This window comes from Mugil cephalus, chromosome 4, assembly GCF_022458985.1.
Source record: "Mugil cephalus isolate CIBA_MC_2020 chromosome 4, CIBA_Mcephalus_1.1, whole genome shotgun sequence".
NCBI lineage: Eukaryota > Metazoa > Chordata > Actinopteri > Mugiliformes > Mugilidae > Mugil > Mugil cephalus.
In genome coordinates, this window is record NC_061773.1 from 10,294,045 (window position 1) to 10,313,280 (window position 19,236).

At 40.7% G+C, this 19,236-nt stretch overlaps 1 protein-coding gene across 1 annotated transcript in view; it reads right to left on the reverse strand.

Moving 5' to 3' along the window:
- Positions 1–435: 435 nt before the first annotated feature.
- Positions 436–19,236, reverse strand: part of necab3 (N-terminal EF-hand calcium binding protein 3) — a 37,989-nt gene continuing 19,188 nt past the window's right edge. The window contains exons 6-13 of the mRNA XM_047584259.1: positions 18,044–18,180; positions 15,180–15,301; positions 13,403–13,482; positions 10,114–10,167; positions 5,052–5,164; positions 4,595–4,672; positions 3,694–3,785; positions 436–1,513 (exon numbers count right to left, since the gene is read on the reverse strand). Coding sequence (XP_047440215.1) covers positions 1,485–1,513; positions 3,694–3,785; positions 4,595–4,672; positions 5,052–5,164; positions 10,114–10,167; positions 13,403–13,482; positions 15,180–15,301; positions 18,044–18,180 — 705 coding nt within the window. The 3' untranslated portion in view covers positions 436–1,484. The remainder of the gene's footprint in view (positions 1,514–3,693; positions 3,786–4,594; positions 4,673–5,051; positions 5,165–10,113; positions 10,168–13,402; positions 13,483–15,179; positions 15,302–18,043; positions 18,181–19,236) is intronic.

The window sequence follows — 19,236 nt, forward strand, 5'->3', positions numbered from 1 at the left end:
AGTGCTGAGATTTATCTTGTGGTGCATAATCAAACCAAACCATAGTCACACTAAGCTTCCTCCTCTTGTTCACATATGGTCACCTGTATGAAGTTAATGTGGAAGTGTTTTTTTTTTAAAGAGCAATACCACAGTTGGCCGCGAATTTGTTTCCCACAAAATTGTCTGAAAACAATACCAAGATGGGGACGACTAAAGGTCAAATTTGATACTTCAAAGCAGTAATCCAACTAAACTAATGGGTGACACCTATTTTTTTTTTTTTTGTTACAACCTAAATTGGTTGCTCAAAATTTGGTCCAGATGGAATTATCTGACTCTTTAGCTATTAAATGCTAAACTATGTTCTCCGTGCACTCCCTAACAGTCTACAGCGGGTTTGGAAAGCTTGTAAATGATAAAATATGATTAGGAGACATTTCCACAAACAATTAGTATCTTTAATAATTTTATTAAAGTTGCTTTTCAAGCGTTTGTTGGTGTACATTACCAAACCAAAGCACAACAGAAATATGAATATGCTGTATGTGAATTCTGTATTTACAGATGGAATCAACTCTACCATGATCAAAGTAAACACATGATACATTAAATATATTTTCATCTTTATAACTTAGCGAAGTTATAAAGAGCATAATGAGATCGCCTCACAAAGAGTTCCTTAAAGATACGATTGATATTTTTCTTTTCACTGAGAATGTGCCTCAGACTGAAGATAGGAGGAGATGTAACTAATAACTGACCACTAGTCACTAGTATATTCAGCAATAAATAGATGCAGCGTATTTGATAATAGCTTTTTTGGCATTCTGTGCACATGACAGTGGGACAGCTTAATGAACGTAAAACGTGCTACAGTATCATACAGCACGACGTGGCCACATCAACATGCATGTGTAGGCTGCAGGAACCCTCCATCTCCTCCTCTTCCCTCCTTTCTCATCTTAATTCGAATATAAACAACTCATTAAAAGCACAAAACACTACTGAGATCGTAATTTTACATTACAACCTATTTGGGTCTGCTCTAGTAGCCTATACGAGCGCCTTTCAGGTCTCCACTGGCATAATATCAGACAAACACTGCAAGAGAAAAAGGGTCATACCACGAGCCAGAGACAGAATTTTTTTTAAAAAAAATCATAAAATGGCTTTTGCATTGCAAAAACTCCATTACTTTCAAGTCTATAGATTGGCTGTAGGGCGCAACTATTCCTTTTGATACAAGCGGCACAATAATGAGCATTCGCAGACAGGAACATTAAAAGATGCTGCTGGAGAGTGCTGGATGGAGCCATTGTCTCCGTCTCCTGTTGCTTTCAAACACATGGATGCCTTTTGAATTCTTCTGCGTGTGTGTGTGAGCGTGTGTTTGTATGCATGTGTGTGTATGAGAGTGCATGTGGGTGGGTGGGTTGATGCGCCAGTGTGTCTTTGTCCGTGTGACAGTGTAGGCAGTAGATGTGACATTCGGGATTTAGCTGCTAGTTGTTAGTCATAATCCACCAGGAAGCTGAGGAAACACACACACAGAGCCAAAGTTAGGTCACATCACACCAATATACGTACGTACATACATATACCTCAGGGCGTCATTTCCACCAGCTTATTAATGAATGTGCCACAAATTAGAGATAGTGACAATTAAAAAGAACAAGAGCAAAAAAAAAAAAAAAACACAACACTGCGGTCGTAAAATTGTGTGAACATAGCTTTTCTGTCTTCATCACATATTCTTTTAGGTCCGATAAACAGTCTTTCGTTGATTAGATTTTTATTTTTTTTATTTCCATCACAAATTTAAATTTTTATTAATGTCTTGGTGATTCACTGTCCTTACTACTTTTAGCTATGTTGAATACGACATTTGTTTTTCATTATTGGGTGTGTTTCAACCGATACAGAGGGAGAAAAAAACAAACATAAAAAACTGTCATAAAACTCACAGTTGGTCCTACAGTCGATCAGAGGGATTTTGCTGTAAACAACCTCAAGTCCACGGTGGTCAAATGACATGTCTGTCCGAAAATTTTGTGGGTGTCTACAGTCGAACTGGCTTCCACGCTAGCAACAAACAAGGATCAATGGTGTTTTGAACGTGTCTAATAAAGGAGCAGAGCCAAAAGATCAGGCTCTCAACATACACACTGCACGTGTCCAGTGACTGTCAGCAACGAGAGAGAATAATAACAGCCTCCAGGAGTTTTCTGCTACTTTCTGCTAGTTTTCTCATATCCCTTCCTGGAATCACCAGCAACCAACCACCTATCAAGCAACTCTCTGACTAACAACACCACAATAAGATCAGAACTCGTCAAAACATAGCATGCAAGGAGATAAAGCCAGGACTTTCGTTAAACCAGCAGAGGTATATTTTACAGGACTCCATCTGTTCATAAGTTAATCCTGTTCATTACTAAGTTTATTTATCAAGTTTTAATGTGAAACTATCATAGTGAAGCAATCAACACCTACTACTTTTTCAACTCTGACTCTCTGATATTTCGTTCTGCTTCATACCTGCTTCCTTACAGTGACGCCTTCGTGCCTGAAAACGTCAGCAAAGCGCACACCACATCCGAGTCACAGATGTGGAAGTAAACAACCGTGTACAGTAACCTAGCAACAAGCACAGCCCATGCGGCCCACACAGCTAAATCAGAGGCAGAAATAATAATGATTAACCGTACTGCTTTATGAAGTACATTAACGGTGTCATCAGCAATAAATTAACCAAATGTCAAGATGGCAGAGGAGTCATGATTCTAGGGTGGCCTGGAGGTGATTCATGCTACTGCGCTGTGTGCTGACAAGTCGCTGACGAGTAAAATATGATGCATGTGCGTCACTTTGCCAAATATAACATTCCTATTTGGATTTTTCTGCGTATTAAATTGTCTAAAGGATGCAAGAAAATAGCCTCATGTCTTTGGACAGGATATAAAATCCATGCTTTTATGAGGAGATGTTCATCCTTTCGGCTTAAGAGATAAAGTTGGAGTGAATTATTGAGGCTGCTCACATACAGTAGCAACAACAGTAACTAGTCTTATACCAATGTGAAAAAGACATTTGTACCAAAGGGGACCTATGAGCTTGCAGTGCGTGCACATTTGATTTCAGTACTATTGTTCCACAATGCTATATTCTTTTGTTTTTTTTTAATTGCTATTTTTAAGAAACTAGTTTCAGAGAGACTTTGGTAACCAGAGTTTCAATGGGTTTATGTCTTGTACACTAAATGGCTTTGATTTTCTGTGGAAACAGTAACTAACAGACTGACTAACTGAAGTCATTAGGATGTTTCACAGCCATACGGTGGAACATGCTCCCGATAAGTTCAGTGTACCATTTTCAGCTATATTTTTCAGAGAAAAATTCTTCAAAGGAGTCACTGCTGCTGTTGACACAGAGGGAGAAGCGAGTCTCAGTTTGAGTGACCCCGCATGATCACAAATGACTCAGAAAGCCTTTGAAAAATAACAGATCTTGGAAGCGGTGGCCAAAGCGAGCAGTTAGAAAAGCATGGGCTGTTTACACTGTCTCAGCATGCGAGCGTTGCGGTCTAATGAGCAATCACTGCGTGAGCACCGGGACCTGGTTCTCTAAGATAGTGCCATTTATGACATTTGATATTTATGATATTTAAAGACAGGATTTTAAGAAAATATGCCATCAGACAGAGATACAAACCTGGGAGCAACATAGTGGATACGACTTCAGCATCCTCCAACATGTCAATGACGCAGCGCTGGAAATCTTTACTGCTGTTGGACTGGAGATAGCTACAGAGACAGAAATGAAGAAACAAAAGAAGGTGAAAAAAAGCAATCGTAGTGTAAGAATTTCAAATGAAAGTAATGATAGTTGTTGGGTGAAATGGGGGTTAAGCCTGTATGTTCATGTTATGTAGACAGAAAAGCAAGAAACAGCTGGATTTTTATTGATTATTTTTATTTTATGTAAAATGTTAGAAGTGCAAGCTGAATTATTATATAAATTAAATAAATTATTAATAATTATATATATATCACACACACGCACACACACACACACACACACACACACACACACACACACACACACACATATATATATTCCAGTGCTATGACATCACAGATATAATTTGAAATCTTTTAAGTTGCGTCATTGTATGTGTGTGTCTGTGTGTGTGACTGTGAGTGTCTGATGTCCAGTTTGAGTTCAATACCACTGATGCGAGGACATTTGTGCCAAGTATGGACATTTTCCAGTCCACACGTCCTTACAGGACTGTTTGAGTGTTAAGACTTAAAGGTTACAACTAGACTGTGGCTAGGACTAGAGTAAGAGCTGGTGGTGGGCATTTAGTTGAGATGGTTGAGATGGTTGGGGTGAGGTGCTGGGTAATGCATTATGTCAATGAATGTCCTCATAAAGACAGCCATACAAACGTGTGTGTGTGTGTTTGTGCAAGTGCGCGCAAACTGAGAGATGGGCCATCTGCTCATCTTCACTGGCGGGGAACATTTCCATCAAAAAGTTTAGAGTGCCAAACAGTCTGCCAATGTCTAATGCACAAACACACACAGACTCACGTACACACTGTACTGACCTCATCCAGGAGATGCGATCTTGCCAGAACTCATACATTATGTAACACGACTTTCCCGGGAGCTTCTGAACAGACACGCTGACAGTGAGATCAAGAAGGAAAGTAGAGTGGGGCAAGAAGAGGATACAAAGTGAATCAGAGTTTACCCTCGGCAAAGATGGAGCACATGAAAAAGTTTGAATCTTTTGAGCGATGGCAGTTAGAACAAGGCGCGACAGCAACGCGGTGTCAATTTGTAAAACCATTATTACTCTATAACTAACTACGTTTTATCACCACATAAAAGCTGACATGACATGATATTTCCCATTGCCCTTTCTATTCACTGACATCAGTTTTTGCACAGCTGAAAACTCGAGCCCCTGACTCAACGTCGCTCGTCGCTGGAAAAGCTGCCGCGGCAGCAGAGCCAGACACAATGGTTATTGCTTTTCCAGGAAACTGGCAAGACACTCACTGCAGGTTGTCAGAGTGGGCCGAGGTGGCATCGATGTAGCTCTTCAGAACTTTCTGGAAGTTGTCCAGATCGTCATCAGTCACAGACATCTGCCTCTGAACCAGCAGGATGTTCTGTTGGCAACCAGAAACAGAGAGGAGTGGATGAAAGGAGATGACAACGGATTTATCTGTGTGTATCTGCTCTCCTGTGTGTCTAATGTCAGCTTTAGACGGCGAAGGTGAGGACGGTGGTGGAAAGCAAGGATGTTTTTTTGTCAGCCCTCACTTTCGACTGCACACACTTGATCTTAAAGACTTGGTTTTAGGGGTCAGGTTAGAATTAGGTTTAGGTTGGGGTGGTTGGCCGTGGCTGAATAAGGTTAGATTTACACTCACAGACAACTTTGCTTGTAAATGGTTGGACCCCCTTTTGCCTTCAGAACTGCCTTAATTTTTTTGTGCCATACTTTCAACAAGGTGTTGGAAACATTCCTCAGAGATTTTGGTCCATATTGACATGAGAGCATCACACAGTTGCTGCAGATTTGTCGGCTGCACATCTATGATGTGAATCTCCCGTCCCACCACATCCCAAAGGTGCTCTATTGGATTGAGATTTGGTGACTGTGGAGGCCACTGGAGTACAGTGAACTCATTGTCATGTTCCAGAAACCAGTTTGAGATGATATGAGCTTTGTGACATGGTGCATTATCCTGCTGGACGTAGCCGTCAGAAGATGGTACACTGTGGTCATAAAGGGATGGACATGGTCAGCAACAATACTCAGGTAGACTGTGGTATTTAAACCATGCTGAGTTTGTACTAAGGAGCCCTAAGTGTGACAAGAAAATATCCCCCACACCATTACACCACCAGCACCAGCCTGAACCGCTGATACAAGGCAGGATGGATCCATGCTTTGTTGATTGTGCGTGAAAATCCCAGTAGATGAGCAGTTTCTGAAACTGTCTTGATCACCTCTACATGCCTAAATGCATTGAACTGCAGCCATGTGATTGGCCAATTAGCTATTTGAGTTAACAAGCAATTGAACAGGTGTACCTAATGAAGTGGCAAGTGAGTGTATGTGCCCTGTGCCGCAGCCTGATGTGTGCCTTCCAAAGTAAAGAAAAGAAAAGTATTCGTTGTAGCAGAGCAACAGCTGTGATTGATAGTGCACGCATCTCCTCATTTACATGTCTTGAAATGCCGGTCGAGAAAACAGAAAATTCAGCCTAGATCTTCCTCCTACGCACATCTACGGATGCTTTCTGTCTTTTCTGCATTACAAGGATTTCTGTAAAAAAAAAAAAAAAAAAAAGGTGTTCCGCCAATTTCCAATCACTGTGTGTTTGTGTGTGTGTGTGAAGGCATCAAACTCGCGTCACCCTGAGATCCAGGCATGTGTGTGTCAAGACAGATATGCTTGATGGAGAACTGAATGTATTTTCCTAAGGGTACGTACGTATCTTACCATCGCTAACAATAGATGACACATAAATAAATAAATGTTATGTCATTTATTGACGCCAACACTAAAGGCGCTTTTGGTTTAGTTTGACAGTGTAGCTGCACGAGGCAAGATGGAGACGCTGATTCTGAGGCTGATTTTGTGGATTTCAAAGATTCCTCATTTCTGATGCTAAAGCAAACCGAATCCAAAACAGAATACCATCACCAGCTCTGCACCTAAGAAACCGTGTTGCCATGACATCTCACTCAGAGTGTCATTCAGAGTAGTTTGTCACTTTCTGCTGCACGTGACATACTGACAACAGCAACTAACGCTGGACTTCTCCTTCTCAAATGTCAGCTTATTGATTTATACCAAGTGTAAACTGGGTCACGGCAACAGTTATGTGCTTTAGGTACCTTCGTTCCCTTTTCATGCAGTGCGCTCCCACTTCCTTATTAGCGTTGGTAGCAAAGAGACGAGTTGAGAAGCTGCAGCCATCGTCAGTGTGGACCAGTTGGGCAGCAGTCAGGTTGCATGAGGGAGACGCTGTAGCGTACTCAGCTTAGGATATTACTCCCTTTTTCTTTCGCAGGAATTTGTTTTTATTGTCACTTCCCTCACGCCTTAGTCCATTTCAGGAGGGCATAACAGTATGTCAGCCAGTGACAGTACACACTTTCTGCAACCCTTCAATGAAATGTGCCATGAGAATAAAATGACAAGCTCAGTTCCCTGCCTGCTGTCCACATCAGTCCATGGACCTCTCGACAGAGGAACAGACAGGACTTTATGCCCTTTTTCGATTGATGCACCTGGAAACAGAGCAACCTCCCCACAACTGGCAGCAATTCACCGAGGGCTTGAACTGAGGTCCTGCTTGACTTTTTTTAACAACTCAAAGCTGCAGTGAGTCACTGACGCATCTAAATTAAACTTAAGTCGTGAGCTCCGATTCACAGATTTAACCTTCTTAGGTCCGATGTAGGTTTTATTTTGAGAGGACGATCTCTGAAAGTCTCTGGAGGTCACCACCCCTGTTCAGTGGAGTAGTTTGGAGATAATTTATGGAGATCACAGCATTTAAACCAATGGAATACAGCACACAAACACAATCACTGTGGAGAGTAATCGCTGAATAACTTTCTACCTATTGCATTTACCACTGCAAGTGTTAACAATATTAAATAAAATCACTTCTATAATTAAGCACAATTTATGCTGTGTTTATGATGCGTTCCCGCAGTTAGTAATTAGTGTGAAATAGCGCTTTACTATTACTGTTATGACTATGTTTATTTAACTGTCACCATTGTTAAACTGAATAATGGGCTTTCACCTGTCTGTGGGTGTTTGCACAGCATTTCTACCTCTCAAGTGTATCGTGACTCAGTCATTTCTTTTGTCCATATGTGAACATGTCAAATGTACTCACACCGAAAATCAGACAATTTAGAACAAACTCTCTCTCATTTCAATGGGATCCCCGTGAACTTAAAACGACCCATGTGCACTTGACATTTTATTTCATTATTTTTTTACCTTCATGCTTGTGATATACTGATTTTCATAGCTGGACTGAGCTTTAGTAACATCCATTAGAACTGTTGGTGCAGGTTGTTGTGGGGTTTGTCGGTCTGGACGGTGACCTAATTCCAACGTTATGCATTTTCTAGAACACGGGTTTTTCAGGCCAAGGACCCCAAACTGATGAAGAGATTAAATAGGGACCCCCTACCTACTATATGCGTTTTATATTAAACTCAGCCTAGTGCTGTTTATAAATATACATTATTATTATCACCACTTTGTGTTCTATATTAACCTATTCAAATAACACACAGGTACAAATATTCATTTTTTTTTTTTTTTTAATTTCAAACGTGCCACAGTAGGGTGACTGTGCAACTGGGGACTGAATAGGCTCTGGGCCAATTGCAGGGAACCTGACAGAGTCAGGGTGTAATATGCAGACTCCTGATTGGCTCAGCAGCAATAAGGGCGGGGCCTACTGTGTACAGGAAGCTTAGATTGACAGGTCTCGACTCGGTCTGTGTGAAACAGCTCCTGTATCACTGACTGAGTGCTGACTGAAAGATAGATAACGTCTTCTACCTCCATTAAACCCTTTTCTAAAATATGTTTAATTCATTTTAATGGGTAGAAATTTGTAGGAGAAAATTAAAAATATATACTATATATATAAAACTGCCTAATCAACCAAGGATTTTGCAAACCCCTTGCAGTACCTCTGTGGACCCCCTGTTGAAGACCTATGACAAAGAGTTTAAATCACATTTTATGAGCTTTCTTGGAGCCTATTTGAAATAGTGGATAACAAATTGCCTTGGCATTCAGATTACTTTGAATCTGGGCATGACTCAAATGATACAAAGTGAAAAAAAGAAACCCAAATGTATAGTCCTGCAACACCAGCCATTTAAGCCGTTTTGTTGTGAACAAAGTCAACTCTACAGCACTCAGATAGTGTGTGTGACTATGTAGCCATTACTCTTCCATCCATCACTACATAAAGCCTGCCCTAATTGATTGGCCTGGCAGATCTTTGCCAGGGCATAACCCCATTACCAAGGGAGTGAAGCACGGACTAACATTCCCCCACATGAAAATCTTATGGTTAGGAGAAGCTCATCCTGGCTTCCAGGTTAATGCAGTGTTCTTGTGTTTGAGAATATTTTAATATTCATTGAATACCACTGATTCATGACGACCATGAGTTTCAGTTGACAGTACTTGTAAGGTGTGGTAGGAATTTCACGAGGAGGCTGGGGTTCTTTTCTCTCATTTTCTGTTGCTGCTTTGCTACATTTAGTTAACTGAACCGCGTCCTCTTGGTCAGGTGTGAAAGCAACCTTTAAAGCACTTGGATGAGTTTAGAAAATGGTCTGGCTTCAAATACACGATTTCCAGAAAGTGGATTCTGCCAACTGAAATACATTATGTAAAAGTTGTTCTGAGAAAAAAACTAAAACTTTGTATCCAAGGACACGAAACAGTTAAATAAAAAGTCGGGACTGTTTTACAAACTTCTGTGAGACTGAGGTGGAGAGAATAAGGAGCTGTATATGTAGTTAGAGGTGAATTACTCTACAAATGTTCTGAATGAAATAATCTGTGGTAGTGCGTGCCTGGCATTTATGAGATGGTGTAAGCGCAGTCAGCGGTCCTTCAACAAAAAGGAGCTGAGTTCAGATTCCAAAAGGTGAAAACATCCTTAGCTGTTAGATTTGAGCTGTTTTAATCAGCAGATAAAAACTGAAGTGAGTCATTTGTCAGTCTGCACTCAGGGTACAGCACAGTCTGTCAAAGACAGAGTTATACCGTAACACAAGTGGCCTCAGGCAGAGAACTCTCATGTTTCAGCATCACACTGCACAGGTTTCACCACATGGTACGACCTTGACTGTTTGATGACTGTGAAATTCTATCTGCAAAAAAACTAAGTTGCATTAAAAAAAAAAAAAAAAAAAAAAAAAAACTATGTCAGTTTCTTGCGTGTAGGTGACTAGGCAACATTAATCACTCAGAAAAAATAAAAAAAAGTCTAATCAGTGATTCACTCAGGTCAGTACTCCAGTTGAAATCTTGCAATCAGCGCTGACTTACAGACTTGTACGTGCTGGCCAGTGTGTCCTCCTTTAGTGGCTCCAACTTGGGGCTCTGAAAGAAGAAGACATCAAACAGGAAAGGAATCAGGAAAGCTCAAATCTTTCATCCAGGAAACAAATATCAGTGAGGAACGAGCATATTTAACTACAATTAAACCACCTACGTGAACACATTAACATACTGAACACACTGGATATTCTCTGATTCAATAACTATATTCCTTCTAAAGTCATGTAGAAACCAATTTACTTTAATTCCACTTTGAAAAGAAATAACAAAAATAAACACAATTCTTACAACACTATCAAACATAAATGAGGGAATTAATCTAACTTTGAACTTTGAACAGATGAGTTATATCAACAGTCATAACTCAATGAGACAGAGAAATAAGTTTCAAAGAAAATGAAATGTAGAAAACATGTAATTTGCCACTCATTGTTTAGTTTTTGCAACTATATATATATGTGGTATGTGAACAATGAAATAATATTGATGTGATAAAATAGCTCTCTGTCTTGAAGGTTATTGTTCTTGTGCGTGTGCACATATAATATATAACCTTTGGGGCAGAAAACTCGTTGTGCTGCATCTGAGAGAGGAGCGAATAGGAGTGAAATGGACAGAGGGTGTGTGCGCCACGGCGGCAGCGTCGAGGTGTGGGGATGGATATTGCACTCAGAACATTCTGCAGGTTATGAATTGCTTTGATATTGCACTCCGAGTCCCCCCGGGTTGACAAATCTGGACTGGAGATAGAAAAAAAAAATGCTTGAGAAAGGAGGGAAAGAATGAACATCAAAGGTGGGAATCACAGGAGTTAATAAAGAAACGAAAGAGGAAAGAGGATCAGATGGAGCAGAAGATGGGGCAGTAGAGCGTGAAAGAGGTTTCAGGATGCGGTGGTGGTGGGTCACAGAGTGACGTAGTGAGGGGACAGCGTCGTGAGTTTCACGGACAAACAGATCCACAGAACTCCATTTAGAAAAGTCTTTTCTAAATTCATGAATGACTCCACCCGTTCTGCTTTCTTTTTTTTTTATCACCACACACTCGCATCGAAAACAGACATAACCAACTTGAAACACACAACAGGCCTTGTCTCAAGCAGGCTGTCATTTTCCACATCACAGCTGGAGGCATTCAGGCGCCGTGCCAGCACCTCGCCTCAAACGCAACAATGAAAACACAAGACCAGACGAGTCCTGTGAAATCAGCGTGTTGTTGGTAATCTCGTGGCTGTACAAATGCAGCCTCACAGGTGGGTTTGTAAGTAACGCGACACAGATACCTTTATTTTGAACAATTTAATATTCCTGGGGTTCAAAGGCAAATTATGTTTGTATTAGATGTTTTTGTTTTTGTCTCTGCATAAATCCGCTGTTTAATTATGCATGAAGAGTTTATTTGCATTCAAATGACAGTTATGCATTCATTTAGTTTTTGCGAGACCACCGGGATCAGTATGCCACAACACACATTTTTATCATTTAGGCAAATAGTATTTTTAGCATAACGCTTTTAAAAACAACATCACAAATTGATTCACAGGGCGAAAATTACAGAGAAGCACCAAATACTGGAACACGATAATTGCTCCAAATTATTTGGCAAGGCTGACACAAATGAATGCGTCCCGCAGTTATAGCTAAACTGACACTGTTACATGGACGGTTCATTTTTAAAGATGGCATAAGGAGCTGGTGCTTATGCTGTAAACTTTCACAACAACATTCAACAATCTTGTGAATGGGCTCGATAAAGCATGTTCACACGTTACAGCGGCGGATGCCATCCCCGCACGCTTGTGACAGGGCCAGTCACCCCAGAAACTTACCTACCTACTTACAACAGTGTTTTTCAACCTTTTTTGAGCCAAGGTACATTTTTTTCCATTGAAAAAAACCACAAAGCACACCACCAACCAAAAGTGTCAAAATCAAAGTGGCTTGAATATGGATTAAATAAACACAAACAAAAAAGTACTTTATGATCTCTTATGTTTCTTCTTTCAAATAAAAAGTGCAATTTAATTAACAGTATAGCCATTCTCATCAAAGCGTCTTGAATAGGAATCAAATAAACACAGAAAAAGTTCTTTATCATCCTTTAAGTTATATTTCTTCTTTCAAATAAAGTGCACTTAACATGCCCACTTCAAAAATACAGCTTGAACATGAAATGCCACAACAATGTGGTCTTAAAACTAAAGAGGTAGAAGAATACTTCAAAGTGTTTTGCAAACGCTAATTCTGTCCAAAAGCATTCTGTTAGCAGAAATACAGAAATATAGTGTTTATTCTGAGAGAAGCAATTATATGTGGGAAAGATGTCACTGCACGGCACTGAGAAATATGAAGAGTTGCTAGCTAGCTTTAAGGGCTCTCACATTTACCTTTGTGGTTTTTCTCATAAAAGTTGCCTGTTTCTCCATGTGTTCAAAAAAGTCTGCATTCTTGTTTTACAGCGAAGGGTGTTTCGTTTGGAGATGGCGTTTTAGCTTGCTTGGTAACTTAACACTGATGGATAGCTTTTCACCGCCACACAACACAGCACAATGGAGCATCCCCGTACCCCGTACAGGTGTGTGGCTTCTTCTGGGTCCGAATTTTGTCCAGGGCCCAGTTCGGACTTAGCATTTTTCCTTTTCAAAAACTTCTCCATCACTGTCATCGCAGTCTTACTAGACACAATGATGTCACCGCTACCGGTCGCGTTCATGCGTCACTAATTCTCTTGGCTCTTCGCTACCTGCTGCCATCTAGTGATAAGGTAGAGTATTGCATGATTACGCTGCCAGTCACTACTACAGCACAGACTCAATGACAATGGCATATTATTTGCAGATAATAATGAATTAGTTTTTCACTTAGGTGAAATTGGAAAATGTGTCACGGCACACCTGACGATCTCTCATGGTACACTAGTGTGCCGCGGCACAGTGGTTGAAAAACACTGCCCTACAGGTTCCTCTTGTGCTTGGAAAGCCTGGAGTAGGAGCTAAAAGAAATCCTGAAAGCTCTGCTGAGTAGTAGGAAGTAGCTGCCCCTGGGTACAAATTTATTTTTACAACACAGGGGCTTATTTTATTGAACCTCAGTGCACTCAGATTTTTAATCACCACAGTTTGATGTCAAAAGCTGTCTCAAAATTTTTGCTTTCAACCTTTGCGCAACTAAAGGGTAAAGGAATTAAGAAATTGAAGCCTTTGAAGTAGCAGGATAAATACTACTAGGTAAAATGTTATATCCATCTAAATATACAGGAAGAAAAGCTTGACGCTAACCTGACACTCCAGTTTGTCCAAAAGTTGCTGCAGCCTGTTGATCTGAGAGCACCAGTTCTCTCCATCTTCCATGTTGACACCTGGAGACAACATATATTTTATATATGATAGAGCTCAGACTCATAAGATAGTTATTTCTCAAGTTTTTGTTTAACAGTATGCAGAAGAGACCATTCCATCATGTAAAAACGACGAAGGGAACAATGTAGAAAACTGCTCTCTCACATTAGAATTGTTGTACTGTATATCACTGGATTTCTTGTTATGTAAAAATACATTCAGTTCTTGATTCATGCTACTTTTATGTAGAACCTTAGCTAAGTCATCCATTGCAGCCTCATGCTTTGATGTCTAAATAATTATCTCTAGAAAATGTCAACATCATCTTTGCAGGTGAAAAATATCTCCCGGTGAAACTAGGTGCCATCCTTAAATTATGCACTAATACGCTAATATCAGTGATAAGAACCGTCCTTGTATACACCACTGAGCACAATATATACACAACATAGTTAAAAAGTCAATCTGATTAGTCTCAAATTCTCATTACTTAGGGAGCAATATAAAACTAATAGTGAAAATGTTCGAATGTGGACATCAAAAAAAGTGTGTTTTAGCATTTTAACCTCCTGAGACCCTGCGTCCTCATATGGGGACATAAAGTTTTGGGTTTTATTGCATCTTATTCTGCTTCATTTAAATCCGTTGTCCTCATTAGTGGGTGCTTTAGTCTGCCATCAAGTGGTAGCAAATGATCAATACACTAGGCGTAACGATAGCGGATTCATTCTACAGACGATCACAGGACAGAAGTATGAGGTAGAAAACATCATTGAATTTTACAGTTATATATTTTATTTACTCTTATTAACATTTCTAGTTTGATAAGACGCACAAATTTAACAAACTATCAATAGCAACGAGCTACAATGTCGCTTATTAGCAAGTACTCATTTGAGGACGTTGGGACTTCATTGTTCTGTCTTTGCTCAGCCATGTTCAGCCATTAAAATAAATAGTTTTATGTTTTGTCACACATTGGCTGATTTTATTGTAATATAAATAGTGAAACAATCCCAGTGTCCCCATGCGAGGACATTGTTTTTTTTTTTCAAAACTACTCTTCCTGTTCAAAGATGGTGCTTAGTTTTTATACATCATAGGTCTCTACTAATACTACCAAATACTGTGGAGAAAAACGCAGACCAAATAAAAACACAGGTCTCAGGAGGTTAACAATGGGGTATTTCTTTTTTTTTTTTAATCCTGTGTATGCATGAAACAACAAAACGCCGAGCTTCTCATTTGTAATATTTTCCAGCCAAAGCTTGGTTTAATTTACTTGTTTGTGTCAGCTCTGTTCTATTGCTGTCACCCCCCAAAAATCAATGACAACATTACACTAAGTGTCAGTGCTTCTAAATTAGGACTAAAACGGACCAGAGAGTTTATTTAAAGTGTGCAGCAGAAAAACGCTTTGCTAAAAATACATTTCCCAGCTGTTTTCAAAAGGTATTTAGGCAACTTTACAAAAGACATATGAAGACAGCATTTTAACTAGGAGAAGTTGATCTTGAGGTTGAGAGCCATCAACAATGTATGGTAGTTTAGATAGGAACAAAGCAATGACAGCCACCTTTAATCTACTGAAAAACAAAAAACTGACAGCCTAAAAAAAGGAGAAGCTGAAGGCTGGCCTTCCTTTAATCCTCTGAGAATAAAGGAAACATCAGCTTTCTCCTTCGCCAGTCTAAATATAATGAGGTAATAATCATACCCGTGGTCAGGATTCCAGAGCAGGGTCCTGACGGGGACATGCACAGGTTGTTATGGACCCTGCGACCGCACTGCCTGCCATTTGTCTGTACCGCTGTCAGCTCCGGTGCCTTCGCCTCTCTCCTGCCATGACAGTGGTGGAAACCCAGGGAGAGAAACATCACAGGGAAAGACAGCAACTGTCAGAGGAGTGTGTAAAAAAAAAAGAATGTGAAGATATGGCAGACAGAAGTATTCACATGGGGAAAGCGGATATAAAATGAACGTAAGGAGGAAATAGAGAGGGTAGCGGAAAAAGCGCAAGAGCAATACAGAGGGAGGGGAAGTGAGGAGAAGGAGACATGAATAATGGATCCCAATCAGAAACTGAGATAGGTTAATGTGTGGTGCAAGAGGCTTAGAGCTCAGTCAACACTGGACAGACACAATGACCAGATATAAGAGTGTTAAATAGAGGTGAAAACACTTAGTGAGGGGTTGGACACACACCAGCACTTATTACCCTGCAGGCAGGGATTTAAGGAGGATGGACATACGCACAGCTCAGCTGTAGATGGAAAGTGTTTGCTGTGCGATATGCTAAGCGCCAAGGGCAGGACCTCAAGCTCTTTGGGTTTTAAGAGTGTGACAGTCACAACAAATGTGTGTGTGTGTGTGTGTGTGTGTGTGTGTGTTGCTCTCTGCGTGCGTCTAAATGCACGAGCACATCTGTTTGTTCTCGTTAGTGCCCGCCAGTCTGTCCCTGCTTTTTGTTGTGTCTCTGCGCGTGCACGCGTTTGTGTGCGTGCAGCGTCCCGCTGGCAGCGCAGAGGGAGCGCATTGCTAGGAGGTTCTCACGCTGAGAACAGCCTGGAGCCCAAAGGCCATTGCATCAGCCATAAATCCACTGCAGTGTAGCAACAAGAGCGATATAAACTGTTTGATTCTGCGCCCCTAATTCCATCACACCCCAGACTCACACACTCTGTCTTTCCAAAATCTATATCATTGTTGAACAATCTGTGGCCATGTCCCTCCTTGTCATGTCCGTATGCCTAATTGATACCTTTTTCATGGTATGTCCCAGACTGTCCATTGTCTTATTAATTTATTCTTTCTTTGCTTTCTCTTCCTCAGTGAATCACTTGCTCTATAAGCCATCGCTGCCCTTATCATCCTTTCTCCTTCAGCCCCACCTCCGCCTCCCTCCGGTCCCCTCTCAATAATTCACCTTGGCTATAATCGCTCTATTATTTCCAATAATGCCAGTGTGGCACCCAGAGGGGGGAGAGGAGAGCTCTACCGAGTCCCGACACATGCGGTGCAACAGACAAACCCCATCAGCAAGTTGTAATGGGAAACTGTTTAGCCGTGAAAAATGAAGGAAGCGTCCCTTGTTATTTGTAGCATTAACTCTTTCATCATAATCATCTCATCAAATGCTGACGGATTGTCTCTCCGAACATCTTCTACTCTGAATCTGACGTACCAGGGGGAGGCCGTGCTGCAGGAGACCTCTGATGAACTAAAAATATTCACATAGTACAATTACAGAGAAAAAAGTCCACGTCACATAGCAACAATTCGCCATCAGTTGATGCCTTGTGTACAGTGACTCATTCTCTGTGGTTCAACAAATCTCAAACAGGTGACAATAATTTAAACATGCTTTTCTTTCCTTTTTTAAATTTTTTTTTTCCATCAGCCCCCTTTTACATTTGATGAAAGGCCTCGGAGAGAAGTTCTGCCTATTAGTGAGACGACTGTTTCAATGACTGTGGGAATACATTCAAAGCTGCGCACTGAAAGGCTCGCCTTGAAAGAAGGATGTCTGAGGTATGACTGCTTAATTGATTTTATTCACTGCTCAGACAGACACTAACTTCTCTGGCAGCTTTTTCTTAATAGCGCAATAGAAAAATGTATATTTTTGTGATTGAAAAGAGACATTATACAGTGAGCTGTGTAATTCATTTACTGATTAGATTAGCATATCATTATATTACCATATAATGGAATAACATAACATGCAGCAGTCTAACGTGGGAGTTCAAAGTCTGGCAGAGGAATCATCCCTACTGTCGTGTCACTATTGGCTTTCATTGCTATGGTTTATCTGGACACTGTATTGCGTACAACAGCTTATTTGCCGTACCATGCTGTGTGGGATTTCATTCATTGAATACATTATTTCACACTTGATAACATGTACCTTAATGCTCTTGAGAACGACAAAACGACCTGATAATTATCTGACAATTATCCGACTTCCTATTATCTTAAATTAATTTAACTTGTTTTTGTGTGTTCTGTATGTGCAAAAAAAATCTAAAATCTAAGTCTAAATCTAAAATCTAAATCTAAAAACCCTGATCACTGCTCCTCTGAGTTCTCTGTTGTGGTCCAGGCTGTAACAGTTTTACCTCCTGGGAATTTGCCGGTCCACAACAAGCTGGAGTAATAGCGGCCTATGAAGATGATGAAATAATACCAAATAAAAGTAGTAGCATTACTTATGTGCTAAGGAAATTATTTGGTTTTGTACTCTCCAACGTGGTGCAGACAAATCATTTTTCAGTCTTGAGGATATGTAGTCAGCCTTGGAAGCCAGACTAAATCTCTCCGCTGGGAGCTGATTATGCCCCAGAAAAGATCTGCCGGACCAGTAAAATGGATGCGGCAGAACAGCGCACGCTACTTCTTGTTTCGGCACTGAATGCAAACAAAAGTATCATTTTGCCCTGGAAATTTGTCACAGTGACCAGATAGCCATTCAGACGGCTTGTCAGACAGCAGGGCTCTGCTTGCATGTGGTCCAAACCCATAAAATATTGTAAATAATGTATTGCAAGACTTCAAGGAGAACAAAACTCGGGCTGTACTAACGGGGCAGGGCTGCTCTGCTCTTCCACAGCCTCCATGGCGCACTGCAGGGACCTCTGTAGAGACAGCAGCTGACTGGACGTCTCTCTTAGCATGAACCTGGTGACAAACTGGCCCAACACGCTGGAACCCTGGTACTCCTGAGACACAGTGACACAAGGAACGAGAGGTTAAAGCTTAAACTTCTCAAACGGAGCAACAAAACAAGTGAAAGCAGCTCCGACAGACCACACACAGATGAAGATAAATCATTTGACAAATTCTCCAAAACAACAACAACCGCCGCTTGTGAAATGCGTGACAGCTGTAATAGAACGAGTAATACATTATTCAGCGGCGTGTAGCCCAATTTCAAGGTGGAAGGACTTTAATAGGAGATATAATTGCTGCTCAAGTCTGCAAACACAAGTGTGATTATGCACTCTCACAGGAGTCTTATTCATGCAACGTGCTAATGTAGGAACTGCGCAGGGCTCTTTGGCAGGCCCTATAATGACAAGTAGCCTCTACTGAAAATGCATCATGGGATTAGCAGTCCAGAGCACTGATAGGCTGCAGCTGCTAACTGGTGATTGCACAGTCCTATGAGGGTATCCCCACTTAGACAGCTTTAAAGAAGAGCCAGAAGAGAGGAGTAAGGTCTGTCTAATTCTAATTAAGACAGGATGGCTAATTATTCAGCACACTTCTCCTCCTTCTTCTCCTTCTCTGTTCTATTACAATCCCAAACTCAAGTGTTTTTACGTCAGTAAGTCCCGAATAAATCTGTATAATGACTGGGGATCAAAATGTTAGACTTTTGCCGTATGTTTTGACAGGTGTCAAACATACGCCCCGCGGGCCAAAAGCAGCCCACCAGAGGGTCTAATCTGGCCTCCAGCATGAATTGGCAAAGTGCAAAAATTACGTAGAAGACTTGAAAATAATGGCTATTAATAATGTTTCCACTGTGTTAGTCAAACACGTGGACAGAACACAACCCTGAGACTAAACAGCAAACAACAATGAGACAGAATTGCAGATTTCATTTTTTTTCAAGGATAGTTTGTTAAATATAAACATTCTCCTAAATTACTTGTTCTTCTCTGCACTAAAACAAATAGGGAAAAAAATGGAGTTGTCGTTACTTATAGGTTATTATGCTGTTATGTTACGGTTCGCTGGAGATCAAATTAGACTTTATGTAGTCCCTGAAC